This window comes from Sabethes cyaneus, chromosome 2 (genome assembly GCF_943734655.1).
Source record: "Sabethes cyaneus chromosome 2, idSabCyanKW18_F2, whole genome shotgun sequence".
NCBI lineage: Eukaryota > Metazoa > Arthropoda > Insecta > Diptera > Culicidae > Sabethes > Sabethes cyaneus.
Window position 1 is genome coordinate 47310386 of NC_071354.1, and position 22001 is coordinate 47332386.

Below are 22001 nucleotides of genomic sequence, written 5' to 3' on the forward strand. Positions count from 1 at the left end.
TGTTTCATGAAAATGCAAGTCAGAATCCAATGTAATGTAGAAAAATAAGTTAAGAAAAGTTTCTCGCAGTTTCTATATTAGAGTAAAACTCCAAAGAAAACTGTGTAACATTTTAGTTTCACTGTAGACACTCGTATAAAAGCACTTCAAGCTGGTTATTTGCCTCCTAATGAACAAACAAACTGCAAAAACACATTTTATACCTATTACATAAAAACTGGTAACGACAGAATAAGTATAGCTCTCCGTTTTACTATTATCTAACTAGATATTTACCCGCTAACATCACTGTTCGAGTACAGTTCTTCACCACTTTTAATGTTTTCCAACCGGCGCTTAAAACGTGTTGATTCTATCGCTACCAGGTAGTAACTGATTGATAGGAATCAATCGGTTACAGAGTACAAGAACAATTATTCCATCCTTCCAGACACAAGTGGTCACAAGTTAGATAAGATATGTTTACTACCGCCGGCCGCCGTCGATGTAGTGCATATTTCCACTCGGCAATAAGTACACCTTGCTATGCAGATTTTCTAGTCCTAGTGTTGAGTAGAAAAAAGAAAATACTTTACTTCGGCGTCGCCGTCACACTTGATCGACTGTAAACAACTGACGTTTTGCTCCAAAAATTGAATTCCAGATTGTTGTGAAACAACGTACTAGATTGCGAGTCCTAATCATAACAAAGGAATTCATTTTATTGCACAAATAAACGCTTATCACGAGAACCTACGATGACTGAATCTGTCAATATGTGATTCGTGTTTGTTTCAGCCGACTCATTATTACCACTAAACAACAACGCAGTAACTAATGGGGGTTGCGTTTTATCGATGAATCAATAAATCGCTGCATTCCCGCTTAATTTCCACGAAAAGGATGTCGGCAATTAGGGACAACCTACTTTGATTTGGAGCGGTCGAAGCATTCTCGAGCCATCATGATTCGTATCGATTGGCGACAGTCGTCTTGCCGAAGGAATTTGACCCGCCCGACGCCGACGGTGGCTTGTGCCAGCGAAGCGAAAAAAAAGTGTCAGACGTGCTATTTATACAACAATAATGAAGATTGTCATTCGGTTGATAGCTCAATAAAGTAGCGCTCGTAAACCACCCACAATGCGCTGTTTATAAATAGTGCGGAGGCGATTTTGTGCCGCCAGGAGGATTAGAAAAAAAAAAATAAAATAAAACTGGAAATGTTTGCAAACATTACCACCACCTACATACCTACCTACTTGCTTATCGGATGTTGATCCTTTAGCCGGATAAGTGGGTGGTCGCCCTGCCGTTCACTTTCTCTTTCCGTCAAGTAGCGCGTCCTATTCCTATCTGATCTGGGCTGGGGAGGGCTCTGAACGGTAGCGTTTGACCATTGCGTTGCTGGAATTGATTCAGCTATTCAACCACCCTGGCTGCAGTGGAGCAGTTGTCGTTATACATACATCTCATGTACAATTTACTGCCTGATATAACCGATGGGAGTTCTACTGGTAGTAGCTACCCGGGTAGCGCAAAGGGATTATCGTCTAATGGCTTTCCGTACAATATGGATTGCATAAAATATGAATAAAGCGATTGAAGTGATCCGTTTGAATGGCTGTGTGTGTGTGGCAGACATAACACACGCCCGTTAGAAAACGATTTGAACTCTATGGAAGTTTTTTTTATCGGTCACAGAACCCTTCATTTGCATAGATTCATGGATTTCATGCGCAACATCGGTCGCTTCGAGTATCGGTATTTGGTTGTTCGAGTGGCAGAAGCCCACGAGAGTTTTATTTTGCAACATTAATCTACCGGGAATTTTGGCCCGCTTATTAGTTGTGATTGATAATAATCATAGTTAAGAAAAAAAGTTTGAAATATTGAACAATATTGAATAATATTGAACAGGACGGAAGCCATGGCATAGCATCGTTCAAGAAACGCAGTTTTGCTTTTGACGAGGTCAATCTAAAAATCCGGTAATTTATTTGCAGCTGCACGGTCATGGATTCTGAGTTGAAAGAAAATTGAAAAGAAAATAAATTGGGGAAAATGTTTCAAATTAGTGGCATCTTCCTTTCGCATTTTTTTTACCATTTTGTTCTTTACCACTGATCACTGGTCGTTCAAATTAATTAGTGAACCGTTCGTTTTTTATTCCAATTATCCCCTGAAAGGCCAGTTTTTAACGAGAATGTACGCCGTATCTTCACGTTAAAAATTATTTTATGTGTAAAGTTTACCTTACAGTTTCAATCCATAATTTGTGGCCCGTTTAAGGCATGTGACAAGATGCTAAAGTTCTATTCTAATGTTTGTCTATGACTAAATTCCAAATGTAATTAAATCAAGTTAGGCCATGCTATATGGCAGATGATCAATCAATCAATCAATCAATCGATGAATCAATCAAATTATATCAATCTAAGACGACGGATCGAGCTAAGTAGCAATAAAACTGTTCAACCAGGGCTCTGGTTCAAGCTATCAATCTAATCTTCTCGCTGTAGTGTACTGTACTGTACACCAGCCAGTACTGATGGTGATTCAAATCAACTAAAATGCGACTAAACGTGCATGATATACTATATGAGTGTGGAAAGTTGCATCTAACTTTAGATGCGTGGCTAAACGCATATTAAGAGCAGCAAGCAAGCAACTTTATTCTGTAGCCTAGCCTATAGACTAAGGTGGTGCACTTTTTATACCCGGATTATCACCGGGTGAAAGTTTCTGGGTGTACAGGTGTTGCAAATATTTGTAAATGAAAGAAAGCAAAACAACGAAACTATGATGGGAACACATTCTTCGTGCCGACGCGACGACCCGTCGGTCGTATTGTATGTATGCTCTAGAAGCCACCGCGTAATTCATTCCTAGATGGAGCTAGCAAAACAATACCGAATGTAGTAAGTAAGTAAGTACGTACGACTACGGTACGGAGGAGGTAGCAAAAAATGCGATTTTTTTTTGTTGTGCAGTTGCAAATATTAATAAACAGAAAAAAACGCATGACATACACAGCGAGCGAACAAACGACACACAAAAACACAGCCACTAAGCCACAAGCAAGCGGGGCGCGGTTGAAATTGCATTCGGAACGAACCCGAAGCCCGCGATGAAAATGGAAGCGAGTGAATGGATAATGAATGTCAGATTTCGCTGAGTTTATGTTTTTTTTGTCGTTATTTTTTTTTATGAAAAAGGAAAACATTTACTTTTAAATGGAAAACTAAAACGACGGTAGAGGAAACGAAATTTGCGACAGGTCGGTGTTTTCTGGAGACGCAGTCAAAAAAGTATCACAACCAAAAGAACAGACAACTCAGACAACAAGAGACAAACTCATCAGCGGGTATAATCCGTGTCCAGTCATGCAGTCGAACTAATCCGTATAGCTTAACCGTTGGCAAATTCGGTATTTGTTGAAAGGTTGTTGATCACTAAATTCTGCCTAACAAGGAATTAATGGAGATAAGAATGCAACAGTGTAGTTAAGTAGATTGGAGGTTGTAATAGAACTCGATTTTTTCCGGATTTTTGTTTGTTTGGACAATATTGAAAGAACGTTACTGAATTAATCTCTAATACTTGAAGTAACCTCGCCTTAAGGCAGTTTTATAATATTCTTATTTATGTTAAATGCGCCCTTATAACCCAAATTTTTTTGAAGCCACAGGTGGAGGAGTTGACAAAAGCTTTAAAAGTAATTTGCAATGGCCCAATTAAAAGAGCATAATCATCGAAGCCCGGGGCGGAGTGGGAGCCTAAGGGCCTTTCAGATTAGGGGCCCCATTTTCCAATGTTCTCATAACAGGCACTGGTTGGCACTGGCTTATAATCAAAGTGATAATAATTTTAGCTTTTAATATTTGTAAACTGCAGTTTTTTGTTCATTTTAAGTTATTGTAATTGTTATTCTTATCCATTTAAGTTATTGTAAAGTTGTGATTAGTTGATAAGTTTTATTACTTTATAACATTCTGTGAAAAGATGCAGGGTTTTTGTGCCGGCTTGAAACTGTCATTTGTGCATTTCAAGGTGGCTTTTCCCTGCTATATTTGAATATTCATTAAGACAACCTATGTCGGATGAAATTAATCAATAAATAACAAAAACCACAAATATCTAACAAATTTAGTCTGTTTAGTCACCGCAACAGATGTTCTGCTAACAATATCTATGTCATCGGCAGACGAATCGTTTAGATTTATTTTTCATAGCTTTTTACGGTCGATGGTATCATACGCAGCTTTGAAATCAATGGAAAAATTGTGCGTGTAAGCTCTATATTCTTTGGAACTTGCACCTTTTCTACGTTTATCGCACATGGTTCTCTGCCTGGGCACCATTAAAAGAAATTCATCAAAGTTCACCTTTTGGTTACCACACGGTCGACGTTCAAAATACTGTCATTTTTATCCTGAGTCTGCCACATTTTGGCTCGCGGCACAAAGCTATTGCGGAATATGTTAAGTTTCTAATAGAACTTTTACGTTTCCTGAGAAGGATGCAACTGCTCAACATACTCCTGCTTTTTCTCCTAGAAGATTTGGGCTCACTGCATCTTATCTCATCTTATAAGAGCTTTCCATGGGGTTCGGGCCCCTACTATACAATATTCATGACCGACTGTGGATGAATTACATTTTATAAGCAGGTATTTTTTTCCAAGTTCGGGCCCCAGCAGTTTAATTTTAGACTACAAAATAATGTGTTTCAATTTTTAATCTGAGTCCTAAGTGTTTCGAGAAGATTACAAAAAAATTATCTCGATTTCTTCGATTTGTTCCAGAATGCTAATCTACCTCTCATCCGTAACCGACCGCCTATTTAAGCGGATTAAATCTTGGATCTTATCGCAGACGACTGTCTAAATCGGGACCTCCTCGCTTACTTATTTTACAGCTACTTAAGAGGTTCCTTAAGGCAGTATCCTTAGACCTCTATTTTTTGTCATACACTAGTGATTGAAACGATTCAGTATTGTGAGAAGCCCCTGTAATCACAGACCAGGATAATTCTGCTTATCTTACTAACAGAATTGTTAATTTTCGGTTATAAAGCTGACAGAGTCAATACCCTTAAGGAGCTTCGCATGCTGTTCAAATTAACATTATTAAAAAAATGTATTTACGTTTCTGAACAACTTTTACGTTCAAGGAATATATTAATCTGCTTAAGTTCCTAAAGTACGCAGGTATTTACAGCGTGGTAAGGGAGAGGCTGGGTCGGTATACAGTCCTTCCACAGCTTCATCGTTCCAGAAAGAAGAGAGCATTAGATTCGGATTCCGGAATACTCAAAGTAGTACTCAAAACTTCAAAGTAGCTTGAGCTAGCTGACAATTAGCAACACCTCTTATATTCACATGGCTGTAATTTTGTTATATATAACATCTGAATTTTAAACAAAAACAGATTAATTAAGTTTTTTCCCGTTCTTTTTTTGTTTCCTTGGATCCCTATTGATACCTAAAACCTAGCATTCCCTAGAATCGAGAGGTGAGTGCGTTGCATTTTCACAACGATGGGAGGAAACGGGTTCAATCAGTTTCTAAAAACTGCATTTGGTACGAGACAGGAATTGTACGCAAGTACCTGATTCGATTCGAGAGGAATGACTCAGATTTGGACGGAAATTTAGATAACGTGTCAAATACGTTACATCAAATACTAGTGGTTGTTAGAATACCATTTCAATCAATTCATTTCAATTTGTATTATATAAAAAATTCAATCATCTACGAAGCTAATAATGGGCTATAAAAAGGAGGTTGTCGAGCCTTCTTTGACATACTTGGGTTAGACTTTTAATAGAAACAGGCCATTGGATGTCAAGTGGTCCTAGTATGGACTTATTCTGAGGCTATTCCAAACTTCTTTTCCTTGTGTACTAAGTTTTGCATTACCAACAATAAAGCCTCTTTCGGCCTTTTTTTTACTTTATTTTTTATTCAATCTGATTTATTGATACGACTCAAATGCATATCCAAATATCTGTAGTAGGAAAAAGCGGGTGCGCGACCTTAGGCCTACGGACGATAGGCATAATGGATGGTAGACAAAATGGACGATAGGCATAATGGACTAATTAAGCATAATTTACAAAATGTCGCTTTCTTATGAATGCCTCGCCTCACAATACAATGAGAGCTGGAATCGCCCATTTAACATAAATCACTTTAGCATAATGCTGTTTGGTATAAGGGCCAAACATTGGCATGAACAGAAAGTTGCGTTCAGATTGACAACATGTGACATGCAACTTGTTCCAAACTGTTGCCCGATGTTTCCAATGTTGCCCGATGTGTCACAAATACTCAAGTTGCGACAGAAGCAACATTGAGCAATAACTAGCAGCATGTCGCATACCACATGTTGCCAAAAAATTTCCCAGTTTAAACGCACCTTTGGGGACCATTTGGGATAACGACATTTTTACATAATTCTGTAAAAAATATTTTTATGATTTTTCGCAGATGATTCAAGGAGAGACTGCCGCAGGCCGCTAGTGTTTCCGGCGAACTGCCATCGAAAGTGCCGGCCACTGCGGGTGGCAGCCCTGCAGAAACCACGTCTGTCTAGGTTTATTCGCTTTCCTAGGTCGACCGACCCTTGTTAGTTTTCCTTGGTCCTAGCATCGAATCACTGAGCTGGTACCGAGTGGCAGGTCAAATTTCAATCACTCAGAAAAACAAGAAACACGCTCAGCACCTTATTTTGTATTTAAGCACAAACAGTAGAGTATAGATGATTGATACTACTTTCTTTCTCTTAAGCTGGTTTACGCTCATTATAAGGTGGAGATATTCTTTTCTAACCTTTCCTGACGTTTTATTTAAAATACTATTTCGCATCTTTTCACTTCTTCATATAATTAGGGGAATATATTAAGGGGATATCACGCTTGAAAAAATTAACTTTTTGTAGGAACTAGATAGCAGGTTCATGTGTTCGGCAAAGTTATAGAACTATAAATTTCATTAAACTTTGCCGTAGATACTAACTATCTATGTCATATGGGTCGCGAGATATAATTGGGTTTCTGTCTTGACCAGGGATGGAAAAAATCGCTTCTAGCGATCAAGATCATAGGAGTGATCAGATTCATATTCATTGGCATCACTACTTGTTAGCGACAAATACTTTGTCGCGATCTGAACAGATTATGATCAACCTCATGTCAGATCATGTTCATTGCATGATTGCGTTGAGAAATATAACAGATACATACGATTGGTTGTGTGCAGCGTATGAATCTCAATACCAACAACATGAAAAATCTTTTTTCTCGCAGCTAGGTAAGATGTAACAGTGTGGTCGACTGCTGAGACTGTTTAGAGAACAAAATCTTGTGATCAATGCTAAAGATTCACAGTTTGTCATGTACTGTACGGATCGTGATCTATGCGTGTGGCGATAACTCATATTTTTGATCAAAATCACAAAAAAATCAGTTTATTGACCTTATTGTACAGAAAACCTTATCTAACTGGTTTGACATGTTCTACAAACTTTTTGATATCATTCAAATACATAACTTTCTTGAAGATATAAATATCATATGTTGCTTTATTCACATTATAAACTGATTTCAAGTAAAAAATTTACTATTTTCAAAAGTAACTTTTTTCGTTAATAGGCACTTACTGGCAGCTATAGTTGGCACACCTTTAACCTTTAATAGAATATAGTAGAAGTGTGTTCTACAATTTTTACGAGCGCTTGAACGTGCTATTTGAGTAATTCTCGCTGAAACGGAGCCACTACTGACACGAGGTCTTTAAATATTGGAACTTTTGCACTTAATTGGTTGAAAATTGTTAAAAAAATAAGAATTACACTTTTAATACCTCGAAATAGTGGACCCCTCGTTCGCCAGGGGGCCTAACAGCTTCAAAAAAAGTTGACCTCGAGATCTACATCATGTGATATTTCATAAATTTGCCATGAAACAACTAACAAATAACCCGGTTCTGTAAAGAAGAAGAACAGGACTTTCAAATGGAGTAAAAAATTTTTTGGCGGCCACCTTGGATTTGGTCGCCATATTGGATTTTATCAAAAATCAGAGGGGTTGTGTACAAGACACGACCGCATATATAGGTGACGCATGACTACGTAAGTCTCTTTGTAGTGATAGTAGCATGTATTCATGCTTGTAATCATTCGATTCTTCATGTATACATGCTATGTGCAACATATATACAAGCTACATGCGTTGTATGTAACGTTTATCAAAGTAGTAACATTGCATACGTTCAATTCCCAAAGGATTGTGCATTTGAAAACAATTAAACAAAATCAAGAACACAAACTATTACTTTCCTGCTACCTTACTGAAATTAAAGATTGTTTTTATTATCCATGGTTTCCCACGTTGAAGGGATTTTACCAATTCAATCCTATTTTATCAACAGCACATCTTTTCACTACACTTCTAATGAAACGGCAAGCTTGCGTATTCATACAGAGCCGTATTATAACCGAACACTACAGCTGTAGCACATTTTTCCAACACAGATATCAAATTCGCCTAGGTTTAATTGTCACGCAGTAAAGAATTTGCGATCTGTTGGGACAACGAACTTGTGTCATTTTTTCTGGCACACTTCCCTAACACAGACATCAGATTGGACTAGGTTTAATCGCGTTCGTAAGAAATCTGTTGGCACGAGGGGGCTTTGTCACTCTCTCTGGCGTACTTCCCAAGCAAGGACATCAAAATGGTCTAGGTTGAACCGCGGTGTTAAGAAATATTGTTGAAATGAGGGATCTTTGTCACTTGCTTTGGCTTACTTCCCAAGCACAGATATCAAATTGGTATAGGTTTAGATCATCGTAAAAAATCTTTCAACCAATCACGAAGCGAGCATTCTGGTAAAACATAGGTTCATTATTTTCAATTTTTCAATAGTTCAACATCAAGAATCCATACTTTTCTTCATTTGGGTCAATTCTTAGAAGATTTTCCTATCGATTGATGTAAGTATATTGAAAATCGATCGGAAAACCGCTGTGCTATTAGCGCTCAAAACCTTTCATTTTTCGTGACGCTCGCATTTTTCGATTTTTTGGAATGACACCCTATCTCAAAACTTGCCGTAAGACGTAGTCCTACGTCAAAAACCGCTATTTTCACCATGAACCACCATTCGAGTGCTGAGGAAAAATGCTACAAGAAACATTCATAAAATTAGGCGTGCAATGACATTAACTAAATTAAACATCCAATTATTTGTAGTAAGGTTCACAGTTTTCATATAATTATTTTGTTATTTCCAAAATTTACTATGAAATAAACTACAAACGACACGAATTTGTAAAGAGGAGAGATAGGGTTTATATACGAAGTGAAAAAAATCGGCGGCCATCTTGGATTTGGCCGCCATGTTGGATTTTATCAAAAAATCGCCGCTTTCGCCATGACCTTCCCCCACTAATTTTAATTTTAAGACCACTAACGGAAAGCTGAGAAAAAATTCTATAAGGAACATTCATCAAATAACGTGTGTAGTGGCATTAAATAAACGAAACAATTGTTTCGTAGCAAACTTTGGAAATATCACAATATTTATATGAAAATTGTGAACCTTGCTACAAATAACTGGTTGTTTAATTCAGTTCATGCCATTGCACACCTAATTTTATGAATGTTTCTTGTAGCATTTTTTCTCAGTTTTCCAATGGTGGTCTTAAAATGAGATTCGGTTGGGGGCTCATGGTGAAAGCGGCAATTTTTTGATAAAATCCAATATGGCGACCAAATCCAAGATGGCCGCCAAAAAAATTTTTACTCCATTTGAAAGCCCTGTTCTTCTTCTTTACAGAACCGGGTCATTTGTTAGTTGTTTCATGGCAAATTTATGTCTTGACTGCCTTGTAAGACCAGCATCGTACTATAGGTAAACTATAGTTGCCCCACTTCCTGGTCCTAGGAACCAAATTGCTACTGAAGAATAGTAAAAACAAGAGGAGACATTCGGTTACGCAATAGTAATACCAAAAAAAAAACAAAGTGTGGAATACAATGAAACACCTAGTCCACATCTAAATAGAACAAATATTGATCGTAGTGACAATGTCCATACAGAAAAGTATTGAACAGTAAAAGAATTAATTTTTTTGTTTTATTTTCTTTCAGTTCGATTAAATGATACGAATCCAATGCATAGCCCAATGTATGAAGTAGGGAAAAGCGGATGCGCGACGTTGCGTAGGGCCTACGGGCGATAGGATGGACTTCAGTTATACGTGCACTAAGAATAATGGAGATTAGGCATACTGGCCGATAGGCATAATGCATATTAGACATAATTTACAAACTTTGCTTTCCAATTAATACGAAGCCAATCATCGCCTCAGTTGTCTGACATAATGCTGTTTGGCATCCCATCATGCCTTGTCAAAGAAAATCTCGCGGCTTGGTGCATCACAGAAGTTTACTGTATGGCTGAGTACGTATTTGCGCGATACCCGATCAGATGATTCTAACAAAAAAATAATACAGAATTTGTTGATATTTCTGTCAAACTGACAAAATGTTCTACCAAGATTATATCTCGTTCTGTTACTTATAACACGCTTTGTTACGCTCCGCACATTATGCCAATCGCATTACGGTATGAAATGGGGAAGACAACATAACAAGGTGTTCAACACAGCTATGGCCGTCTTAAGCTGCCACCTAGCGCCTCCACGTGGCTATACCCGGTAATATTTCATTCTTGAAATGGAGCAGCCTAGCTAGGAGGTGCGCTGCCGTGTGGTACCGGCTGCCTAATCTTACAAATATAGTTTAAGCAAGCGGATTAATAATTTTCCTTCGATTTTTTTTCTTGAGGTTCACGCAAGGCGTTTTGGAGTTTGATGGCACTCTGGAACCATTCTTTCGACCAACCACCACATACCACATTTTTGGTGATTGACTAGGTTATACCACATACTAATAATGTACCAAAAAGCAACTTTATTGATTAATGGACAACTAGGAAATCGTCGTGGGCGTATACCACCACCCTCCGCCTTATTCAGGGGACTGCTGTATATCATGTAGGATAAGGTATTGTGAAAGAAGATTGAGTTTTATTGTTTTTATTATAACGCTTCAACACACCAGAGCAGAGCAAAGCAATCAAGGTGGTCCAATCCAGCATCGAAATAATAAACTAGTGCTATCAACATCTTCATTTCCTAGCAGAATGGAAACCGTAACCAGCTTTGTTGCTTAGTCTAGAAATCTAACAAATCTGGGCTGAAATAAAGTTTAATTCGTGCCGACTTCCTGTGTACCGTATCAGTGCCAGTATGGTTATGTCCAGCTGAAGTTAAGACATAAACCGTATCTATCGCAGTGGCCTTAGCACACAATGCCCTTCTGGCATACATTATGAAAAAGTTAATTCACATAATTAATGACGCTTTCTACGCATTGAAAATATGGTTTTATGATATTTCAAATTACTACTATTGTGTACTGTAATTGAAAAAATAAAATAAAGATACCGTCTGAAAAAATTTATCTTCTAAGCCTGTGAGTAGAGTTGAAAAAAGTTGAACCTATTTGTTGAATTTAGTTCAACGCGAGGTTTCCATAATTTTAATTCTTCGCCGGATATGAATAAAAACACAAGATCCGATACAATGGGAGAATATAATTTTCCTAATATTAATAATAAACATATTTTAGTTACTTATTAGGCCATATGAATAAAACAGTTTACTTTGTTTTTCCCGTTTAAATCGTATGGGAGCATTTGCTCTAACTCTTTTACTCATACAGCCTATTATGTAGGATTCAGTAACAATTTTAAAGCTTCGTTTAGTTCACTTTATAGATCCAAAGACAAATTCACAATGTTTTGAAATCTTCATTAATTACAACTTTCGCAACACGTATCGACCGCACATTTAAGAGCCTATAATCAATTAAAAATCTTCATTTAAAAATAGACATCTTCATAATCTAAAATGAAAAAAAGCTGATGTCAAAAATCACCTAACCTATTTACAGCTACTGTAGGCGAAAAAGCGAACGAAAACGCCAAATCACCTCTTCCTTATTTTTGGATTATCGAATCCGGAGAATCGGTTCGATTCGTTACACCCGCTAATCCAGATCTGCCAAACTAAACATCACGATTTTTAATAAACAATTTCCTCCACGTCCCGGCTCCCTCCCGCCCACCTGTAGCCTCATGATCTCTAGAGAATAACATTAATAAGAAAAGTAAAACAACCATGCAACAACGTGTTCGCGTGTCGAGAAGCAGTTTCTTATGTGCGCGCGTTTTTTTTTTTTGCTGCTCAGTGATGAGAATGTCTGTCTTTTAGGTCTGTGCTCTGCGCTGTTGTTAGAGGCCAATCGCGGCGGGGCGATGCAGCGCGCGTGACCTGCTGAAGCTGAAGTCGCGCGAGAACAAGACGCGAAACAGAATGGTGGTGGCTAGCAACAACAACAACAACAACAACGGGAACGGATCGGCTCTATGGGGCATACAAAAGAGCAGCGCAGAACAATGTGTTTGAGGAACGAAAACAGCAACACAACAAAATCGGCACATCTAAGTTGCGAAAAAGTAAAAAAAAAACTGAAGAAAATGTAACAACCAACATGTGTGTACATATACGATGGGAAAAAAGTGAGTGATTAAACGTTGTTCCTATATCACACAGTAAGTAAGTAAGTAAGTAAGTATGCACTGCACTTCCCACGCACTGCGCCGTCATCGAACCTAGAAGCTCGGAAAAGCCGCTCGGCGGAAGGCGGGCGTGCATGTGAACAACGAAAAAAACCACAATCAAGATGATGAAAAATGGTGTTGCTATAAGTAAATCTATATAGTAGAGAAGATTATGATGATACGAGCAGGAAGATGATGAGATTGAAATTAAACAGCGAGAAAAATGAGAGCAAAAAATCATTCGCTATCGAGATTGAGAAAAAAAAACGGAGCAAAAAGATAACATACAAACATATCTGAAACAAACCGAGCGGTATGTAGAGTGAAAGAGATAAACAAACTCGAAGGTGTGTACAGAATAAAGAAGATTTAGCAAACTATTTTTTTAGCAGCTCATTTTTCTGCGCCTACTATTTAATGCACTCGTTTTGCGCGAATTAAACACTTCTGCGTGACACCACGCGGACGGACGGACGGACGGGTGGAGCCCGCCTCCGATGAACCTACTTACCGATATCTTCGCACTTGTAGTTTTGTATCATCTCTGCCAGTTCCAAATTGCCTGCGATGACGGCGACCTGTTCGTGCGTGCGGGGCGGTTGATACGGGAGGGAAAGAGAAAAAGGGAAAACGAAACAAACAACGTGGTCAATTAGTATGTCGTAAAGTAATGATGCTGATACGAATAAGCCGGATGATGGCATGCATGGTGGGTGTTTTGTGTGTGGTGGGGGGGGGGGGGAGAATGGGAAATCAGGAAGGTTTGTAGTTTACATCGTAACATGTGAAAATGAGCCGTTGCGTTGACGTGTGGTACCGCAGAAGTCCTATCGTTAACCCGAAGAAACATTTGCGGAAAGCTAATAATGAACTCATCTGGCGGTAAGCTAGACAGCACAAAACGAGTGCGTTGATGGATGCGTTTAGTCGCAACCGGGTGTGATATGCGGTGACAAATTGCTGATGACAACTTTCACTGACGTTTGGAAACGTGCTCCGGCCGTCGTCCGGAGACGACCAGCAAATATCGTCAACGGTGTGATTAATCGTTTCGTGACCGAGAAAACTCGAGTGACACTCTTGTTGCGGTTGACGCTAAATGTACTGCACTTCGAATGTCACTAGATGACTTAAAGGTATCCGGTAATTTCATGCGTCATGGGAAAGAAGAAAAATGGGAAGATATGATCCACTTATGCTGTCCAACTTTTACAGAAAAAATGTGAATATTGGACACAAACTTTCTTAATTTTGAGTCAACTATAAAATGTAAAATTTGGTATTTATCTAATAGTGAATATCATATGCAATTAATTATACTGAAGTCGCTTTTTACGTGGTTTGTTTTTTACGCGTCTATTTTTACGCGAATTTCAGAATTCATGTGGTTTTTACGCGAATTTCGGAATTTACGCGGTTTTTTAACGCGAATCTCGGAATTTACGCGGTTTTTTACGCGATTTTCGGAATTTACGTGGATGTGCTCAAAACGTCTATTTTTTCGTGTAGTGTTGAAATCCACAAAGTTTTTTTTTACGCGAAATTTTGGTTTTTTACGCGAATTTTGGAATTTACGCGGTTTTTTACGCGGGACGTCCTTCGCGTAAAAAGCGACTTAAGTGTACTTTCAGGGGAAAAATTAACTCTAAAACGAAAAATTGTCGAAAAATAAAAATAAAAACTGTCGCCGGTATTCACTAAAACAAAAATGGCAATTACTCAGTAGAACTCACTACGGAGAGTATAAAATCGAATTTCAATTGCTTACCTATAGGTTAAAAATGTTTTATAAACGCAATGAAAAATAAGACGTCTCCACCCAATTTAAGGAAATGGAGACGCATAGTAATTATTGAAGTACCAGCCCACAGTGGTTTGTTTGCTCGGAATCGTGAACTTTTTAATTAACTCTTTTCATAGTGTTTTTTTTAATATGGCGTCTACGGAAGAATTTCTGTATATCAATAGACGCAACAACTAGTGGTTAGTAATAGTTCGGAACTCAAACACAGGTGGCGCTGCAAAATTTAACTTTCTTATTTGATGAAATAGAGCTATAGTATGTTCGGAAAAGTTGTAGATAGTTTTATTATGAAGCTTTTTGCTGAATACAATTTTCCTCTAAGTATCACAGTTTTTGAGATATTAAGCGTCTTTCATGATAGATTTAGGTAAAAATTAGGTAAAAATTAGTCATGTTTCGTACTGCTATACAATAAAAAGTTGGAAAAACTGGCGACCGAGATATAATTAAAGTGAAAGTACATTCCAAACTGATCTTAAAACATGCTAAGTCATTGTCATTGTCTCTTTGAGTATCTTCATCATTAAATTTGCATTTAAAAAATCATCTAGTTGTCTAAGTGACAATGCGTGTATGTAAAAAACTACATCATAGTAAGCTATGTATATATGTTTATTTTTTTTACATATTTATTTTTTATATATTTATTTACAATTATATTGTCATTTACCTGAAATTAAAAACACCTAACATTACAAGTTGAAGAAAAAGTCTTCCGTTTAATTCTGTTTCATAACCAAAATCTATCACAATGTTCCCGTATTCGAGATAATTCATATTCAAGATTCTGCTAAGACGCTCAAAGTAAAGACTTTTAATTGCCTAACATTAGTTTGCCTTGCAAATGCAAATGCGATGCAAATAGAGCAAAGCTCTGGGTATAACCGTCTTTAACCTTTCGTTACTCACGTCAACTTGGATTTTTAGACAGAATTTACTCGTATACTAATGCCACTTGGTGAAAAACTTATGAAACTTTTTCCACCGTTTGAAAGATCTTAGTCTGCGTGTCAACTTTACTGAAAACAGTAATTTTGTTTGTTGTTAGAATACCGAGATAAAGGTAACGGTTCCCCGACGTTGTACAAAATACAACAGCTCGAGTAACGGAGGGTTAAGACATTACCCTTCTTTATCGACAGGCTTTGCAGCCGGTTATTAGAGTACAGAACAGTTACAGGGTTAGTGTAAGGATCCTATTAAACTCTAGCAGTACCACACAGCTGAGATTAGAACATACGACGACTGGCTTGTTAGATTAGCATCGTACCTTGTTGCTAACAGGGCGATGTATAGTAAACATTATGATATATGTCTCCAAAAGACTGAGTAACACTTTTTAGAAATGCAAATTAAATGATGAAGAGACGAATAACTTAACATGTTTTAAGATCAGTTTGGAATGTACTTTCATTTTAATTATGTTTCGGTTGCCAGTTTTTGCAACTTTTTAGTCTATAGCAGTACAATATATGGCTAATTTTTACCTACATCGTTCATTAACTCGCTCTATATAGAAGATACGTGTTTAGTTTCTTCTGCAAAATTGTGTGCTTTTAAGAGATGCAAATGTTTGAAGATCATTATTTTTCCCTAAATTGCATAGTTATGAAGCTATAATGGAAAAACCGATTTTTGGGGGTCCATCATGAAAGACGCCTAATATCACAAAAACTGTAATGCTTAGAGGAAAACTGTTTTCAACAAAAAGCTTCATAATAATATTATCTACAAATTTTCCGAACATACTATAGCTCTATATCATCAAATAAGAAAGTTAAATTTTGCAGCGCCACCTGTGTTTGAGTTCCGAACTAATACTAACCATTGATCGTTGCGTCTAAATACAGAAATTCTTCCGAAAACGCTATATTGAAAATAAAAACACTATGAAAAGAGTTATTAAAAAAGTTCACGACAGGGATGGTTCGATCACTTTGACTCAATTTTGATTCATTTGACAGTACCGTCTTAACGGGGCCAAATATGGCAAAGTTACATATGGGACATCTGTAGAAAAGGTTATTATCTATAATTTTGCTGAATAAAATTTTGATGTATCTTTTGCAGGTACGGCGCTACAATGCTAGTATCTTATTAGTGAACGTTCATTTAGTCACTGATCAGTTACTAGGGTTATAGCACCGTAACTACAAAAGATACAGCAAAACTTTGTTCAGAAAAATTGTAGATTAGAGCTAGTTTTACAAATGTTCCATAAATAACATTGTCATATTTGGCTCGACTGAGACGGTACTGTCAAATGAATCAAAATTGAGTCAAAGTGATCGAACCATCTCTGGTTTACAATTCCGAGCAATCAAACCACTGTGCGGCCGTTCGAATTTGGGATTTCCAACGATACACCAAAAATGTTTAGAAATTATTTATGATCATCTCTAAAGTATTATAATTTGCTGAGAGTTTCTCCGTGATCTTCACATAAGTGGATTGAAACTCGTTAAAGTCGAATTCAATGAGAGTCGAAATTTAGGAATACAGGGTGGCATTATTTAACTTCTATACAAAGCTGAAGTTTTTTCACTAGGCAAATTAGTAATTTTTCGGTTGGGGATACTAACGGCAACTAAAATTTAGGATTTTTTTCGCGGCTATTATGCTCAACAACAAACGAGCTCAGAGAGAAATGAGAGTATGTATGTGTTAGTTCTCTCTCTCCTCTTTTTGTTAATATTTTTTGTTTTGTTTATGCTTGCCCAGTTTTGCTAAAAATGGCATCGAAACAAGAAGCATACCGGGAGCGCGTTGTACACTTCAACGAACTGCATCAGAAATCTCGGCAAAAAGTATACGGTACAACATTTAAAAAGCAAATATGTTGCGGCTTCGACTGTTTACCATATCCTAAGATGCCCAACAACTATTCGCAAGCAAGGTAGTGGAAAACCAGCCAAAATTATGGACGCAGAAGGACATCGTTCTCTTTCTCGTTTCTTCAACAAGAAGCCCTTTGATTCGGCTATCAATTAAGATGCACTAGACGAATGTTGAAAAAAATTTTGATTCCAGTTTCACAAAAACATCATGCAGATGGACAATACGTGTTTTGGCCGGATAGAGCATCATCGTATTACGCCAAAAAAACACAATCGTTCCTGAATACCCATTCGATCCCATTTTTACCCAAGAACCACGACCCGAAAAATCTATCTCAGTGCGCCCAACCGAAGATTTCTTTGGGATTTTGAGTTCCTTGGTGTACAAAAATAACTTGAGAGCCACTAATTGCAAACAGTTGATTGGTAGAATCAAGAGATGCATTCGTAAAGTTGACATGAAGGCCGTACAATGCTCCTGTTTCGACGTCAAACGAAAGCTTCGCCGAACAGCGAATTACGGATTGTTTTCAAATGTACATTAATTTTTTTTCAACAATGGATAATGTATCTTTAATTTCGGTAAATCAGATCTTCTTCGTGTATCTTTGTCTTTTGAGCTTGAGCTTGAGAAAAAAATTCCAAAATTTCAGTTGCCACCCGTTATTGTAAAAATAATTTCCCCATTTCTTTACTACGTTTGAAGATTTTTGGGAGACCCTTATTCTCGGAAGAACAGGGTTAGATATACGAAGACTTTTCCAGGTATAACCAATAATGTTTTTGTGATCTGAACAGTTTTATTCTCACATTTAACCATTTTTGCAAGGGGATTAAGTACTCCGTTGCCTGTATGGCCCGTAGTTAATTTTCTGGATCATGTAATCATCGTAATTAGTTCTGTTGATTATGACAGTTTTATTACCTTTGTTGGCCTTCAAATAGAATACAGATTTTTCCTTCAATTCTTTAATGCAGACTATAGGTATTAGACTTATTTTCATGACGAGGGACCGTTTTATAAATTTCCAAAAAAGGTTGGTTGGAAGTTTACTACTGGCGCTTGTTGTTTGAATATCAACTATCGCCTGTTCGATATCTGGTTTTGGAGAAACAGTCTATTTATTGAGAAACAATTTGTGTTATTGTGAAAAAGACGCAATAAGATCGATTCTCTACAAAATTGTCTAACAGGTGCACTTTAGTTGCTTCTCTATTATTGTTAATTCCTAAGAAAAAAAGGAGGAAAGAAAGGAAGAAAATTATTTCGAATCTCGAGGTAACTTTTATAAACAAATGACAGGAGTCCCAATGGGGGAACCTCTGTCATCTTTCATAAGCGAACTATTTATAGCAAACATAGAAAATAAATTAAAGAAAATAAATGGTAACACATTTATAGAGAGATATGTGGACGACATTTTTTGTATTTTAAAAGAAGAGGACCTTGCCACTCCCTGGAAATTATCAATAACGTCCACGAAGATATTAACTTCACGTTAGAGAAGCAACAGAACAACCGGCTTCTATTTTTAAAGATTGTTGTTATAACAAATTCTACAAAGTTTGATTTTGAAATTTTTGGGAAACAAATTAATACAAAACGGGTGACAACTATTACGTCCAGCCACTCTTTAAAATGAACTGGCATCTTTTCACCATGTGATTAATCGTATGGAAACTCTCCCACTGAACAAGGAAGAAAAAAAGATTGATTTAAAATATAGTTTCGGAATTGCTAGGTTGAATGGTTACAAGAAGGAAACCCTCCAATCCATTTTGAAAAAAAAGAAAAATATTACTCAGAACTTCCTTTATGATACCAACCCCTATAACAGAAGATCTGAAAAGGGTGGCTGTCAAGTATGATGGTGCTCTGATACACCAGATTCATACGAAACTTAAAACGCATAGGATGAATATTGTCTGCACTAGTAGAAATAACCAGCTCCAAACACGATTTGGGACCACAAAAGATCCTATTGATAAATTAAGCAAAGCAGGATATATCGGAAAAAAAACTAAAAGGAATTTTGGAATCCGATTTCAGAAGCATGTTGCAAGAGTCACAAAGCTAGGAAAGAACTTCAGGAGAAAGTATTTTTCCATTTCAAATCCAAAGTAACCGAGCACATTTTCGTGAAAGAACATTCCACCACTTCTGAAAACATCAACCTTTGGAAGCCGGATGTTGCCGAATCACTTGAAATTTTCACAGAGAATCCATCCAAGCTTCTAAATAATCAAGCAGGTTGTAACATTTTACCGCTTTGCTACCTATTAGCTGGCTAAAATTGATTGTAGAACATTGCAACATCGGTTTGTGCCCACCGCTGCTTTCACTAATTTGATATTTTTTAATGTCTACCGTAAGCAGTCTAAGGTTTGGTACTGTGGATTATCCCACTGCGTATTATTTCGAGATTAGTTAACATCGGACATGTGCTTAAAACGTTATTTTTAAGAATGTTATTAAATAAATATATAGGTATCTATTGAAGAGTGTGTAATATAAAATATGTTTCATAATTCGTCAAATTTAATCCAAGTGATAAACGGTAAAAATACTGCTTTCAGAACAATGGCAAAATGTATGATTTCGAGGGTTTCATTCCATTGCGCAACGAAAGGATAAACATAAAACAAATCAACAAAGTCAAATTAAATAAACCAAACTGAAATATAATTTAAGCCAACTCTTAAAGCAACTGAAATAAAATTATACAGACATGGAAAGCTAAAAAATACAATTTTTTCTATCTTTAATGGCGATGATTCGTTATTAACCCTGCGTCGAACAAATTACACAGGTCCGCAAAAAATTTTTTTTTTCAGATGCCTGAGATATTTTAGGTGAATTATATGTTTTTTGGGGTGCTGAATCCAAAACTAATTTCCGTTTTTCTCCATCACGTACAGATTTTTTGCAAATTATGCTTCTTATATGGAAAAGTCACAAATTAGGTGGAAAATTATTATCACAGATTCGTCATAAAAAACCTGAATAAGATCTTTTTTGATTATTTTTGTAAATTTTTACCTAATAAATACCAGAAAAAATACTACAGGGCTGAAATATTTTATCTTTACTATTTATTTTTGTCTTCAACACAGGTTTACTGTACTCACGTACGCTAACATTCAACTGCAGTGCCTCACAGAAGCAAAATCTGTAAAAAACATGTATGAAGCATTTGTAGAACTGAATATAATCTACAATTTTGCTGAACAGAGTTGTGCATTATCTGTTCCATTTATAATAAAAACGGCATTTAAATCTTGTTATATAAATAGAACGTTTGTTTGCGCTATGGATAAAGTTGCAGCATTATTACTGTGTAAATACAAAAAATAATGGAATACTCAATTCAGAAAGATTGTAGATTGCATTCAGCTCTACAAATGTCTCATATGTGACTTTTACCGAATTTGCTTCTATAAGGCAATACAGTCGACTGAGCGCAAGTGGGTGTATTTGAGCGCACCAAATCTGCTTTAAAATAATATTCTCCGTAGTTTCTCCATCATATACGGTTTTCTTCCAAAACATGGAAGGGTTTACATTAAATAAATACAATTCTGATGTAAAAATTAATTGTTTAATATAAATTAAATCCGGGATATTTCTACTGCTTTATGTCTTAAACCAACTTTCACGATTAATCAACAAGTATTGCATGAAAATGTGACGTGATGGACAATTTTTATTATTATTTCTGAAATCAGCGGACAAAAATCTATAAGAATCAGTTGAAAAATCCTCTGCAGTTTTTTTGGTGCAGACCTGTGTTATGGTCCTTCAGTGTTGTCGGGCTTTGGTTGCCGTTCTCCAAACCCCTCAAACACCAGCTGAACGTACGATAACGCACATCCACCGAAAATAAATTTGGCTGCTCTTTCGTCGGACACACTGGTTACTTGTCCATGTTCCTGCCAGCATCCATATAGGGTACGGGAGGGTATTTCCAGCCCATTAAGCGGTAGCCTAAACAATATTCAGGAATTACGTTGAAACTATATTTATTCGAGACAAGATTTTTATACCAGTTCATAGAATATTCTTTACTGAATATCGGCATGTATTTTGGTTTTAATGAAACGCTACTGAATTTGAGTTATAGTCGCGAGAAATGATGAAGTCGCTGCGGCTAAATTAAGCCCATTTTCTTTAGTGGGGTCTGTGTTTTTTAAATCCGACCGGCCGAAATAGCCAGCACAGGGAAGCCTAGAAGCCTCCTCCACTGCTCTGCGGTTGGTTACGATGATATCGATGTCATCCGTAATATCAAGAAGCATGTGAAATTTCGTGATGATAGTTCCATTCTTTTCAACGTCTTCGTACGGTACATTTCAGGGCAATACTAAATAACCGGTTAGAGAGTGATCTTCTTTGCTTCAGTCCATCTAGCGTCACGAAAGCGGTTAAGGCCTCACTCGCTATGCTGACGCATGGTTTTAACCCATCCAGAGTTGGGTTAAAATCAGCTTAACTAGTTTCGTAGAAACACCATGTTCTAGTCTAGTCTTATCTGCAGCAGTTCATTTTGTTTGACTAGATCGTACGCAGCCTTAAAATCAACATTCAGATGATGAGTCTGCAAATTGTATCATCGTCAAGGTACTCGTCAATGAAAGCTCTCTATTTTTACGAGAGAGATCACCTTGTAGGTAGATTGGCGCATTGT

General features: G+C 37.0%; 1 protein-coding gene across 2 annotated transcripts in view; it reads right to left on the minus strand.

Moving 5' to 3' along the window:
- Window positions 1-22001, minus strand: part of LOC128737755 (SH3 and multiple ankyrin repeat domains protein 1) — a 368045-nt gene that overhangs the window by 23597 nt on the left and 322447 nt on the right. For both annotated transcript variants that reach the window (XM_053832458.1, XM_053832460.1), the window contains one exon: window positions 13187-13253. In XM_053832458.1, the coding sequence (XP_053688433.1) occupies window positions 13187-13253 (67 nt within the window). The remainder of the gene's footprint in view (window positions 1-13186; window positions 13254-22001) is intronic.